Consider the following 14,724-nt stretch of genomic DNA (forward strand, 5'->3'; position numbering starts at 1 on the left):
GTATTCCTCAAACATCCTTATTTTATTCTTTTGGATTACAAAATTTCTGGCTGAACATCTTCAGGGTTATACTTGAGTGGTTCCTTTGAATGGTTGGTCCATCGATGTCCTAAGAATCCTGGTTTTTGTAATGGTCTCTGTCTGCTGTTTGTAGGGGTTTGAGTGTGTTTGATATATTAACTCCTGTTTATCGTCTTGCTTTTTATTTTGAATAGCCGCTAACTGGATATTCTCAGAGTTGCATGTTTCCTGAGTTGGGGAATGATTAGCTTACTTTCTCTAACTAGTTCCTTGAAATAAAGGCGTGGTATGGAAAAGACTTGCTCGGCTTATCAAGCAGTTTGCTTTTGCCAAAGGGAGCAGCTCTTCTGGTCACATTCTTTAGCTTCCTATGCTCTAGCTTTGTCAGTTCTTAAGCCAGAAGAAAAGTAACCTAACAAAAGAAAGAAAATTTTCTGCTAGATAAAGGGAGAGTTGTCACAAGGAAACAAGAACCACATGACTATGGAAAGAACTAGCTGTTTTGGTGGTAAGTCATGACTGACATGTTAAGTCATTTAATCTGTTTTATGCCATGCCATACCTGGCTGGAATTAACAGATTTGTGCTGTGCAAGGCTTGTGAGCTTGCCTTCTTCCTTCCTTTGCCTCTTTTGTCATTTGTTTTGCTTTAACAAAGGTTCAGAAGCATAGTAGCAACATGCTGGGTGTAAAGGCTTCTAGTTAGTTGATTTTGTAATCTGTCTTTCTCATGCTATGTGAGGCTATACTGTAAGCCAAATATCAAACAGTAATAATAGGGCTACTTTATAGAGGCCTGAGTTTTAGTTTAACCTAATGGTCTATAGGCTAAAATAAGCTTTTTAAGCTCCCGTCTGTCAACTTTTTCCTGGTTATATTGCTGGCCTCTCCTGACAGTCCTTAGCTTAAATTAAAGTGAACTCTTTGTGATACTTGCATCAAAGAGGTTAAATAGAGAGAGATGGTGAGCTAACAAATCATACAGCTTGCACTAAGTATGGTATTGAATACTTTCAGACTAATTGTACTTGAAATGTTCTCTTCTGTTGATGCTGAAATGCTTTTATGATTTTTTTTCGCTGTGGATGGAGTTTGCAGTTTATGCTCATAGAAAGCTGTCAAGCTGTAATTCCTTTTACAGCCTGCAGTGTTGGCTTGAGCTGTTGGGTTTTGCCCCTCAGGTGAACCTGCAAAACAGGCAGTGAGGCAGGGGCACTGCTTCCTACTGTGCCATCACATCCCAGCTCCCCCAACCTCCAAATTCCATGAGTAGCACAGAGGTGGCGGGAAGAGAAGCCAAACTGTTTCTAGTGCAGATGAGATTTAAACCAGCTTTGCATCCAAGAAATGCCTGCGGTACCATGATTTCGGTTGCACTTGCAGTAGAAATGCTGCAGGCTCTTTCAAATCCAGTGAGTAGGAAGGTCAGGGTATAGCATTTTATAATTCTCTTCTGTGAAAGTCATACCTTCTTAGATCTGAAAAACTTGCGGTAGCAAGATACATATATTTGTGACTGTCAACTCTGCTGATAAAGAATCTATATGGTAGTAGAGCAGCAATAATTTTTTTCACCTAATTTCCTGCACCTGTGGAGTCAAAGTTTTAGGTTTCACAGAACTATCTGAGATGTGGGGGGAACGGGGGGTGGCTTCAAGTTTTTGTTTGCCTTTTTTAATGTCTCAAAGTTGATTATCTGAAGTTGTGATAGTATTTCAAATCTTATTTCCCAATTAAAAAGCCCACTGCAGGTAAGATATTTTTGCTGCCAGGTATATTAATGATGAGCCATTGTCTGCATTGTGCGCAATAACCTCAATACCTGGAAGTCAGTCAGAGGAGATGTTTGGGTGGCTGAGAGAAAAGTGAATGTTGCAACAGCTGCTTGGGAAACAGGAAACGAAACTAGAAAACTTGTCTGGGTTTTGTTTTCAATTTCAACCACTCATTTCATTCTGTTTCAACCACTCGTCTCAGACTAAGTTTTTAGCTGTATAGTACTGTCGTCTGGAATAGCTGGAAAACTTTGTCTTGTTTTCAGGCATGGTTTGCTGGCTTTTGATGCAGCTGTTTCATTGCAATGTTTTGATCTAGTGTTGTCAACTATAAAGAGGTTAATACTTTAGGAGACAATTTTTAGGACGTTTACTTATTTAAAAGCTTCTAATAAAAAAAATACTTCTGTGTAAAGCTTGGCTAATATTCAGTGACTTTTCTGAGAAATCCATCTCTATGCCAGCACATAACTTCTGCAACTATGACGTATCTAACCGCGGAGCTGAAGAGTTGCTGCAGTTTTAGAGCTCTGTTAGGATCTGCACAAATGCAGAACTGAGAGCCCATGATGCCATATTCACCAAATACAAGTTTGTGTGGGCACAGCATCATAATAAAGTTAGGGACAGCAGTTCCTTATCACTGTTTGTCAGTGTTGCAAGACTAGCATTTGGTGGATTTTTTTGGGGGGAATACCTACCAGATACAGCACTGTTGCATGCCACGTAAGCATTTAAATAACTTTGGAAGAGTTGCTACCTGACATCTTCACTGGAATTAAGCACTTTGTGTGAACCTATTTTAAAGTGTTAAATTCGTTTGTTTTTTCAGTATTCTGTTCTTGTTTGCTTTTTTTTTTTGCAATCTTCAGATAATGCTTATGATCCAGATGTGAGCGCTAAGCAGATATGGATAGACAAAACAGTGATAAATGACAATATATGCTTGACATTCACTGATAATGGAAATGGTATGAACACAGAGAAGCTGCACAAAATGCTAAGGTAGATAACCTCTTTTGCAATTTGTTTTCTTGTAAAGATTCCAATTTCTAGTCCTGTTTTTGCTCAGTTCATTCTTCTCTATCACATGTAATCTACTAAGCTTGTTTTTAAATTTAGCACTTCTGAAGGTGAGTGATTATCCAAATGAGGTTCTAGAAGAGACAGATGCTAGTATAGCTTTCATACAGCTTTGGAGATGTATTTTATCTCCTAATTTCCTTTTATCCTTTCTGTAAACATGCCCACTTAACTTTCTGTGCAGGTGTTGTGCCAGGTAAACTGTAGTGCCCTTCAGTGGAGCTAAGGAGAATCATTTTCCCCTTCAAGCTTGCTTTAGACTAAATTAGTGAACAAGAGAGAAAGGAATATTCAATTCAAACCCTTTGGAGTATAGAAAATAGAAGGTATTCTGGAAAAGTTAAGGGAGTAGGAGTTAAATTGGTGTGGATTGTCATTTTACCTTTTAATATTCTAAAGGGTTGAACTGTTCTTTCTGCAGTTCCTGTTTCTACAGTTAGCAAAGAGGTTGCTGTTGGAGCTTTTTTAGTATAAAATATATTCTTCTGCCTCCAGATAAATCTCTGGGTTTAAACTTGAGGAAGTTTGAATTCAAATTATTTCCTTTTTCTATAAGATACCATAATTAATAGCTTACTTGTGAAATCCCATGCTCCATACATAGTTACGCATTTTACTGCATTCTACTTTAAATGTAATGAGAAGTTACCAATGGAAAATTTTGTAGATCACATTTTTAAGCAAGTGGAGGAAGAAAAGAAAAACATAACCCAAAGGGGCTTTTCTCACAACTTATTGTGAAGCCATGGGGTAACTATTAGAAACCTGTGTGAATGCAGATAATTCCAGGCATATGATATTTCTTCTCGATACTTAAAAGGTGAATGTACGTTTCTCTGAATTCTTGCACTGTGATTTTAGTAATTTTATATAGGTTGTATTTCTGTGGATTTACATTAGCTGTTCGTTGTTTAATTGCATGGCAGTACCTGATCTCTAAAACAAGAGATGAACTCAATGTCTAAGTTAATGTTAATTTTGAATGCATCTTCCAGGTTTTCAAGTGCTGTGGGGCTTTTTACACTCTTCCAATGTGTTTTTACATTTCAGCTTTGGCTTCAGTGAGAAATCTGTTATGAATGGCCGTGTTCCGGTGGGACTGTATGGAAATGGGTTTAAATCGGGGTCCATGCGCCTGGGAAAAGATGCAATAGTCTTCACCAAGAATGGAGAAACCATGAGTGTTGGCCTGTTATCTCAGACTTTCCTTGAGGTCACAAAAGCAGAGCATGTCATGGTTCCTATAGTGACATTCAACAACCAACATATCCTTTCGACAATTTCTGAGCAAAAAGTTGTGTGTATATGCAAAACTTGGGTGATGACATCATTGAAGGAAATCTCCTTATCTTTACAGATAACCTTCTACCCATCTTACAATTTATTTAGACTAATGTGTTAAAATCTTTACAATTGTAGGAGATCTGAGATGTGGAATGAAAGCCTGTGAGAAGTAGAGGATTCCGTTGCCAAAGTTTGCTCATCTTTTGAAAGTTTTTTTTTTTCTTTTTAATTCAAAGTTATTCTCATTAACGTAATGCTTACGACAGATAAGTGATCCAACAGAATCCAAAAACAGCCTGAAGGCTATCTTAACACATTCTTTATTTCCTACTGAGGAGAAGTTACTGGCAGAACTAGATGCTATCATGGGGAAGAAAGGAACGAGAATTATAATTTGGAATCTTAGAAGGTAAGATGAAGTCCAGTCTCTTATCTCTCATTTCGTTTGTTATTTATTCTTAGCATGCAAATATACAAGGGTTGTTTTTTTTGTAGAGTAACTCCAAAAGACTGGAGAGTCAGCTGCGGTTGGGAAAACTAGACTCAAACTCATATCTGAAGGGTGATAGTGTTGCATGAGAACTGTTGCTAATCTCTAGTAGCAAAGGAGGAAGGAGAATGTAAAGGACTTCATATTTCCCTTTGATAAAATACTGTTGATTTTGCCAGAAGAAAAAATGAAATAGATGAATTATAAATGTGTTACCTCAAACTGATATGGCAAGACCTGGACCTTCCTTCACTTTTTTGTATTATCTTTTGTTCAAGAAATAAAGTCAGCTAACTATGCAGGGTAGTTTTCATGCTCTGAATTTGAGAGTCTTCATTGGAAGTTGTGGAAGAGAACAGTTGAGGAATTTTTTTTCTTGTTGTTTCTAATGTGCTGCAACTAAATCTACTTTCAAAAACCCAACAGAGCTGTTTCAATATTAATACTTTATTGCTGGAGTATTTTTTGCGAACTATGATATTATCAGTGTTATGCAAAACGTCTGTCAGTTGCAACTAAATAAAAGAAACCATCTATTGAGCACTGCAATAAGAAATCTCAATGAAGTATTATTGAGTTAGAAAGTTGTAGCGTGTCACTTCTGCAGCAATAAAAACCTTAGGAACGCAATTTTCAGTGTTAAAAAATCTTTCATTTAGAAGGAATGCATGCATTTTGGCTCATCCATTATTTACAGTTTATACTGTCTGTTTTTATTAATGAAGTGTAACCTATTTAGAATACAATTAGAACTTAAGAAAGTTTCATTTGTTGTCACTTCTCTCATATTCCTGGGGTTTCAAAAAGGAGCTGGTGAATTTGTGAATTTTAGCAAGTCTGTGAAGAAAAACACTAAAGGAATTCTGTTTCTTTCATCTTTGTGATATCCTCTGGGTTCACCTCAATATCTTTTTTTTTTCCTTTTCATAATTAGTATATTTTTATCTTATTTCTTAGAGATAAAAATGAAAAAACGGAGTTTGACTTCGACAAGGATAAATATGATATCAGGATTCCAGAAGACTTAGATGAAACAGGGAAAAGAGGATATAAAAAACAAGAGAGGCTAGACCAGATTGTTCCAGAAAGCGACTACTCACTACGAGTATGTATGCCTTTTTTCATTTATTTCTTTTGTGGAAACTGAAAGATGTGTGCTTTTGTTTTAACATTATATACCATGCTTCAGAGTTGGTGATTGGAAACAATAAGAAAGACAAATGTCAGAATATAAATGTTAAGGCAACATATTGACACTATTTGAAAAACATGAAATGTGTTTGTGGACTTGTGTAAACACTTGCCGTTTTTTCAGAAGAAGATTACTGTTTTTTATGAAGCCTCAAATAAATTTTTGCTAGTTTTCAGCTGGTGAAGCGTCCATTCTGGGTTTCAAAAGACATCAAGGAACTGGGAAGCAGTTCCATTAGAAGACCATGTCTGCAGGCTAATTATTACAGCCACTGTTTACGCTATTGTTCCGATAGTCTTTGAAGGTGATTTTTTTTTTGTAAGAAAGTGCACCTGGAATTTCTAGGTGTTCTGGGTACTTCTTCTGAATAATATTCAGTAGTATTGTTCCAGTTGAAATGCAACATTCAATTATTCCAAGGCTCATTGAAGTCATTAATCCACTTCAAATACTGAAGGTGTAAATATGGTGAATGAAAGGCAGACTAAAATTCATGGATTGACACACCTATGAGACAGCTGTGTAGTTTGATAAGGCAGTCATTTGGAACAAAGTTAACAATTGCTTTTTTTCTTTTTAAGCTTGTAATAGAATCTTAAAGATCTCAGTAGGGAATAAGAATATGGGCTTGTGCATTTGAGCATGATTGAGAGCTCTTAATGATAAAAGTGCATCTTCAGACACCTGATTAACTTGTCATGTTCATAAAAGTTCTCCTTCAATTGCTATTCATGTGATTTGTATTTTATGCACCCTTGCATTTCCTGGGTTTTGTGGATTCAAGTGTGTGCATGTGGGGGGACTTGACACAAATGAGATCATAACATTTTAATTAAAACCTGGGATTGTCTTTCCAACATAATGTGTATTGTAAAGTATTCATATCTTGATGGCTTTTGATTGGTGTGGGTTTTTTGGGGGGGATAGAGAAAGTCTTCTTGTTGTCTTTTTGAGTAACAGGAATTACTGTGTGTTTTGCAGGCTTACTGCAGTATTTTGTATCTGAAGCCAAGAATGCAGATCATTCTGCGAGGACAAAAAGTAAAAACACAGCTGGTTTCCAAAAGCCTTGCTTTCATTGAACGTGATATATATAGGCCAAAATTTTTGAATGTATCCTTTGGTAATTCACAGTGGGATTGAGTGCACCCTCAGCAAGTTTGCAGATGACACCAAGCTGAGTGGTGTGGTTGATACCAAAGAAGGAAGGGATGGAAGGGATGCCACCCAAAGGGACCTGGACAGGCTGTAGAAGTGGGCCCGCATGAACCTAATGAGGTTCAACAAGTCCAAGTGCAAGGTGCTGCACCTGGGTCAGGGCACTCCCAGGCATGAGTACAGTCTGGGAGAAGAACTCATTGGGAGCAGCCCTGCAGAGAAGGACTTGGGGGTTCTGGTGGATGAAAGGCTCAGCATGAGCCAGCAGTGTGTGCTTGCAGCCCAGAAGGGCAACTGCGTCCTGGGCTGCATCAACAGAGGGGTGGCCAGCAGGTCAAGAGGGGTGATTTTCCCCCTCTACTCTGCCCTTGTGAGGCCCCACTTGGAGTGCTGCCTCCAGGTCCGGGGCCCCCAGCACAAGAAGGATCTTGACCTGTTAGAGTGAGTCTAGAGGAGGGCTACAAAGATGCTCAGAGGGCTGGAGCACCTCTCCTGTGAAGACAGACTGAGAGAGCTGGGGGATGTTCAGCCTGGAGAAGGCTCTGGGGACATATCATTACTGCCTTTCAATACTTAAAGGGGTCTTATAAAAAAGATGGAGAAGGACACTTTACTTGGGTAGATAATGATAGAACAAGGGGGAGTGGTCTTAAACCGAAAGAGGACACTTAGACTAGACGTTAGGAGGAAATTCTTTACTGTGAGGGTGGTGAGGCGCTGGCACAGGTTGCCCAGAGAAGCTGTGGATGCCCCATCCCTGGAGGTGTTCAAGGCCGGGTTGGATGAGGCCCTGGGCAACCTGATTCAGTGGGTGGTGTCCATGCCCATGGCAGGGGGGGTGGAGTTAGATGATCTTTAAGTTCCCTTCCAACCCAAGCCACTATATGATATAATGATATAATACATACTTTGTACGTAAGCTGTCTCAATTCTGCTGGGAATGTTGCAGCTTTTTGTTTTGTTTTGTTTTTAATTGTCTCAATATATTTAAAAATAAAAAGAAGTTCCAGGACCCAGTTTAGAATAAGCACTCAAAGTAAATACAGTTTTGTGTTACATGACATTAACCAGACTTTTCCTTAATATCTGGTAAAAGGCTAAAACTGTAAGAATTACTTTTGGATTTAACTGCAGAAACAAAGATCATTATGGAATAATGATGTACCATAAAAACAGACTCATCAAAGCTTATGAAAGAGTTGGCTGTCAGCTAAAGGTAGGAATTTAAGCTGAAAAATATTTTAACATCATTAGAAATAATTCTCACTCAAATGCTGATTTTTTTAAGAGTACAGATAGAAACTAGTATATTGATGTAACTTTTTAAATTTTAATATAATTTTTTAATTAAATAATAAAAATTTTAATTTTTTACTTTGCACGGCCATTAAAAATTGCATTAAATTGTATGCAGTTGTTTTTAGCCAGGGGAGGTGTTTTGTCAAGAGGGTTGGGGGGGGGGGGGGGGGGGGTGGAGGGTGGTGGTTTCTTGGAGACAGGTGATAAGCAGAAAGTTTTTTACTTGTTGTGTATATAAGTTTTGATTACCTTTGACAAAGTCTTATGGTTTTAGCATGGAATTTGGTATGTTTTTTTTTCTCCTGATAGATCTTAATCTCTTTCAGGCAAATAACATGGGTGTTGGTGTAGTTGGAATTATTGAGTGCAACTTCCTAAAACCAACTCATAACAAACAAGATTTTGATTACACAAATGAATACAGGTAACTATGTATTTTATATAAACTTTTTATTGAATACTGTCATTCAGTGTGAGGTGCTTGACCATAAAAGGTTTCTTAACCTTCTTAATAAGAATAAATGATTATGTTCCACCATTAAACTGCATGACTGTTCCAAACGGTAGGGGTAGGGTGTTTACATCTATGCTGGTCATGCTGCATTCATTGTGCAGTCAGTGAAATCAAGGGTATGTATGATACATGCCATTTTAAAGTGCGTGCCTTTAAAGTGTGCCTTCAAAAGTGGTTGGATGCAACTCTGCCCTTTGCTGGTTGTAGGATGAGCCCAGAATCACTAGCTTCAGGCTACTTGTGTAGTAGATGACTAAAACTGTGAGGTATGAATCCCATATTATTAACTCTTTATGACGATTTCTTAGACAGTTCTCTGGACATTTTTCAGCTGTTCTTTTCAATTTCTTTCCTAAGCGTGGATTTGAATGTCCTGAGGTCCTTGTCTACCTGACAGAGAGAGCATTTAAAATAGAAGATACCCCAAAGGCAGCTGTGATCTGGAATGTAGCTTCATTCCTGTTGTTATTTCTGGCTCAGGGTTGCCACTTCTCACATCTGCACCCATCCCATCAGTCAGCATCTAGTGTGGTATTTCTTACAGTTGCTCTGTGAACCTGATTGGAAATCTAGTTTGATTTGAAAGAAAAAATAAAAATCAGAAATGTTTTTAATCCAGGCGAATTTCCTAGCGTGTTTACACTGCTTTGCTGTGACTTGGTTGTTCTGGCATTATGGAAGGTATGGAGGGAAGGAAGGGGGATGGAGGGGGCGAGTTATTGAAGCAGAAAAGCTGTCCAGGGAAAATGTTCTAGATGCAAACCTTGTGAGTTTTTCTACTCTAATTTCTTTCCTTTCGTGATGACAAAGCTATTTTCTGTTTTCTGTGCTGCTTTGTATTAGGGGATATGAGGAGCAACCACCTCCTCCAGCAGCCCTGTCCCAGGCCTCCCTCCTGCCCAGCCTGGGGACCTAGGCTCTCTGCACAAGCTGCCACTCTCCCATTGGCGGGCTGAACTGGTAGGGAAGCTGAGCACGTATCCCAGAGATACAGACAGACAAAACGCTGACGTGGCTGGTTACACACACTTCTACAGGCAAGATGCTGCCTTCAATAGCACCTGCATACAGGACTCACGAAAAACATGTACATAGACAGCCAAGTACCCTCCTGTCTCCTCAACTTGTAGAGATTGAAGGTCCCTAGTGAGGGCACGCCCATGACACTTTATATTCACAAGCAGACACAAATTCACAGATCCCTTGAGCATTTTCACAGCCCCTCTGACCAAATCCCAGGCCGCCTTATCCACCCTACATGCCTACTGCTTGCTAGCTGGTCTAGCGCAGCGCTCACTGGCAAACAGGCAGCATTTGCATGCTTGTCCCACAGACACACCATGTTCACAAGTGCCCCTGAATGTACCAGCATAGACCCTTGCTCACTTGATACCCTGGCCTGGATCTCGGGCTTCCTACTCACTGCCAAATCCAGCTTGAAGTTTGCTGGTGAATACACATGCATATCCCCATGCACACCAAGTCTGAGGAAGGTACAGACATTTACCTCCCTCCACACACCCCCAACAGCTGGCACCAGGCGCTTGGGCTGTGACCTGCAGTCCTGCTCCAGCATCTGGCACGGAGCCCCACACTCTCACTGGTTCCACACTAGCTGCTTTTTTTGACAGATGCTGTTCCCGCCCCAGTAACTGGACATTGAAGACCCCAACACTCACTCCAGTAACTAACTCTGCAGGCCAGGGGTGACCACACACCCAGTCTGACTTCAGTAGCTGGCACCAGATCCATTCACAGTGGTGCCCCCTGTGCTGGCATTTTGTTCCCGAAGTCTGTAGGACCCTCCTGTGACCCAAGGAACTGTGGCCCCTCCAACTACTGAGGACCCTCGCTTACTCCAGCAGCCAACACTGCAGGCTGAGGTGCCCACACCCCAAGTCTTATTCCAGCAGCTGGCACCAATTTCCACTTGCATGTGTAGATCTCACCAGCATCTGGCATTTAGTCCTTGTAGGGCACATACACGATGCAGACAGAATGCAACAAAGAGATAGTTAAGATTTAATAAGGGGATAGGAAATACTTTAAGCATCAGGCGCAGGGATCTGTCAGCCAAGCATGCTGATAGTCCCTGTTTTATGCGCAATCTGCACTCTTTTTATACCTCTTTCTGTTTAACTCCCCCATTTTTGCTCCCTCTTCCCCTGCACGTTGCCTCATCAGTTGGCATAGTTCCACTGACCTCCCTCCAACTACCTGGGCCTTCAGGTTTGCATCCTTATCGGTTTCTTGATAAGCCTGTCAATTAGTGTGATTGTCCAGGTTTGTTTCTGGTTGTTTCTGTTAATACTAGTTGGTCGGGTTTTATGGTTCTCTGTGTTTATCTTCTTCCTTTTCCTCATCCTCCCAACTGAAAAAATAAACATTCTCACACTCCACAGGTCTTTAACAATTAGTGTGACTGACCAGGTTTGTTCTTATCACTGCCTCCCTTATCATGTGTCAGTCAGGTCTGTCTCTGTACTTGTTTATGGCTCCTTTGACCAGACCAGACATGCTTAAAGGAGCAGATTTCCCTTCTACCTATCCTAACGCTTGGTTTTAATGTGGACTTAATTTGGGGGTATTGGCTTGCAAACATAGGTGGGGGTGGACTTTTTGGTAGGAGAAGTCATTAGCTTTTTCAAGCTGTATGTTTTGCCCTTCAGCCAGTTGTTGGTGTTCCTCTGACAAGGACAGCTTAACTGTCCATGGAGCTTTTCCCGATTTGCTGATTTATATGCAGCTCTGCTTAGAAAGGTAACCCAGAAACCTCATCAGAGTGCTGTCACAAACTAAGCTGTTAATTGTAGTTCAGACTTCCCCTGCTATAGCTCCTGGTCATTCCTGCTGTTGAAACAGCAGCTTTTAGTGGAGAAGGAGCAAGCCTGATAGTTGGGAAGATGACTGTTGCAGCCACTACAGTTAATCTGCCTATATTTTTAAGTAGTACTCACAGCACGGTTTGCACTCTTCTTTGCAGTGATACTGCCAGCTTTAAGCAGTCCCTGTGTCTGCCACTATTATACTAAAAGAGCTATTAATGAGAACACATGTTAAAGCAGACTAGGGAATCATTCTAACAATAACATAGCTCTTGTGCTCATTTTTAAGTACAACTGTTCCCTGAACCATTTCCTTTGTGGTTGCACTAACAGTTCCTTTGGCAGAGGATATGCCACAGGATAGTCATTTGTGTTAACCAAATTTTACACTACATTCCCACAGGCTGGCACAGTGAGCATTGAACGTTTTACTTGTTTTTTGTTGGCTTTTTTTTTTGTACTTGTAGTATGGATATAGAGGTACTTAAAGATCTTTGTGTAAAGGTCTTTCTACAAAGATTGCTGGTACAGGTTTTCAGAAGCAGCCCAGAACAGAAATGAAAAACTGATGCTGTAATTCCACGATCAATGTAAGCTGACTTGTCTCTCTCCCCTCACCAAAAGAGACACGATTCAGTCTTAGCATTGCTGCTCATTTCTGCCCTTGTGCTACTTCCTTTTTCTGGCACCAGAATTCATGACTTGGGTTTGGAGGTTATCCAGATGGAAACTTTCTAGGCCAGACTAGGTCACTGCCTAGACATTTGTGTTAGTTCAAAGCATGAGGTTGTGTAGGTATTGGAATAAGATGGGAGGGGAGGGACTGGCTCACAGGCTCTGGTTTTCCAGTCACTTAACTCTGACATAAATCAGCATGCTGATAATAGGCGGTCTTACCCTTACCTCACCTGTGGGACTTGTTCCTCTTCTACGCCACTCCTTGCTGTGTGCCAGCTCTAACAGTTGTGCCACTGCATGGTAAGTCCTGATCAGGAAACTAATCCAGCTAAAAATGAATATAGGGGAAAACTGGCCTGCTTCTTTTAGCAGCATATAGAGTATATACTACACTAATGTGAATATATGTTTACAGTCTCAGTGTAGTATTGCTGTAGGTCAGTTTAGAGTGGTCATGAACCTATAGAGACACACAGCCAGATACCCGCCTCAGTACCGGGTTGACAGAGGCAGCTTTGTACCATGATTCTTCTAGGATTGAAGCTTAGCTGATGATTTGGCTTCAGGGTTTGCACTGTACATGCACAGTGCTTCTGAATCAAGGACTCTCTGTTTCAGTTTAAAACTGTCTTTGTGTCCCAAGTAAAATTTCTTGTGATTTCCTAGCTGACAAACATGGCTTCACACAATTCTGAACTTCTAGGGTTTGCTAAAAGCAAAAAGCTCACTGTTGCGCAAATGGAAATATTCATGTGCTTATATGCTTATTATTTCAGCGTAGTTTTAAAAATGTTATTTCTGTTCTAAAATTTTATTATTTAAGGTGTTTTTTAAAAAACTTTTGGTTTTAGACTCACAATAGCGGCTCTAGGAGAAAAGCTTAATGATTACTGGAATGAAATGAAAGCAAAGAAAAATGAAGAATATCCATTAGCTTTGCCAGTTGAGGAGATCCAGTGAGTATCACTTTTTATTTAAAACAACTTTATATACTATTATTACTACATTATGCTCAATCATGAAAATAACCTTTTATTGTGAAAGTTCTGTTTTTTTTTCATTACAGAAAGCAGCCTGATCAGACATGGGTACAATGTGATGCATGTCTGAAGTGGCGGAAGCTTCCAGATGGAATAGAGCACTTGCCAGAAAAGTGGTACTGCTCACTGAACCCTGATCCACAATTCCGGTAAAATTTGATTTAGATAAATACCAAACTATTGCTTTTACCTTTTATTATATCACCTAATGTAAGTATGTATGTTAAGCTCTTTTTGTTGGCCTTTTTTCTCTTAACTCAGGGATTGTAATGTGCCAGAAGAACCAGAAGATGATGACTTAATACATCCCACATATGAGAAAACTTATAAGAAAAAGTGAGTACTAGAGAATTTCTTGTGTGTCCACGCTAGAAAAATAATGTGAAAGCTAAACACTGTTTTCTTTCACCTATGATATGATTGCAACCCTTCTGGGAATATATCCATCAGAAGATAGCGCCCTACAATCAAGACCTGATCATAGTAATGACTAGCTGAATAGCATTTCTCTTTTCTCCAGTGTTAGCATGTTGACAGGACCTTCAAATTTCTCTCTTTGACTAATGCTTGCTTTCCATCTTAAGTAAAAAATAGAAAAGTCATAGCAGAAGAGGTCCCTCTCATTTAATAACTAGTGAGGTGAATAGTGCAAGAAGCTGGTGTTCACTACAGTTCTCAGAGGGGTGGCGTTCCATAGTAGTAAGCAGTATGAGGATAGTTTGGGATGTTAGAGAGAAACAGTCCCTTTTATCTGTTAGGAGCCCTTGTCTAGGTAAACTGTTTTCAAGGCCCACGTTGAAGCAGCTGACTACCTCAATGCATTTATTTAAGAATGAGAGGATTCTTAGCTAAGGTATATGGAAAAAAAAAAAAAAAAAGACTTGAGCATTTTAATGAATTTCTGGTTTGCATTCTAGAAGGCTTTTTGTAATTGTTTTAAACATTTTTTTAAAATCTTGATCTGAGGGAGAACTTGTTTGAAGTTAAGCTAAATTTAAACTACAATAGTTTCTAAGTTCATGCAGAAAATTTTCATTCAGTAAAGTAGAATGTGTTTGTTAGAAATGTACCTAGCCAAATAAGGTGTATTGTGTTTAGTCTTAGATGTAAGTTGATTTGGTTTCACAATGAATTAACACTTTGAATCTAAGCTTTTTATTTTTTCCTTGCTCCTGTGCAGAGACAGGGAAAAACTGAAGAAACGGCTGGACTACTGCCACCAGGTAACTCTCCTGAAGTCAATAGGAAACTGACGCTGGTAATGGAGTTATCCTTGCTGGCAACAATACTCTGCAGTTTGATCCAGTAGGCCAGGCTTTGATTTAGGTTGCCTTAACTCGTGGTCAGATGATTGGATCAACAGCCT

The 14,724-nt window shown here is 39.7% G+C and overlaps 1 protein-coding gene across 1 annotated transcript in view; it reads left to right on the forward strand.

Moving 5' to 3' along the window:
- Positions 1-14,724, forward strand: part of MORC3 (MORC family CW-type zinc finger 3) — a 29,260-nt gene that overhangs the window by 5,492 nt on the left and 9,044 nt on the right. Inside the window, exons 3-13 of the mRNA XM_066978611.1 lie at positions 2,668-2,800; positions 3,929-4,141; positions 4,422-4,571; positions 5,610-5,757; positions 6,826-6,957; positions 8,099-8,218; positions 8,628-8,725; positions 13,170-13,274; positions 13,385-13,507; positions 13,620-13,694; positions 14,539-14,581. Of these exons, the coding sequence (XP_066834712.1) occupies positions 2,668-2,800; positions 3,929-4,141; positions 4,422-4,571; positions 5,610-5,757; positions 6,826-6,957; positions 8,099-8,218; positions 8,628-8,725; positions 13,170-13,274; positions 13,385-13,507; positions 13,620-13,694; positions 14,539-14,581 (1,340 nt within the window). The remainder of the gene's footprint in view (positions 1-2,667; positions 2,801-3,928; positions 4,142-4,421; positions 4,572-5,609; positions 5,758-6,825; positions 6,958-8,098; positions 8,219-8,627; positions 8,726-13,169; positions 13,275-13,384; positions 13,508-13,619; positions 13,695-14,538; positions 14,582-14,724) is intronic.

Source organism: Anser cygnoides, chromosome 1, assembly GCF_040182565.1.
Source record: "Anser cygnoides isolate HZ-2024a breed goose chromosome 1, Taihu_goose_T2T_genome, whole genome shotgun sequence".
Taxonomy (NCBI): Eukaryota; Metazoa; Chordata; class Aves; order Anseriformes; family Anatidae; genus Anser; species Anser cygnoides.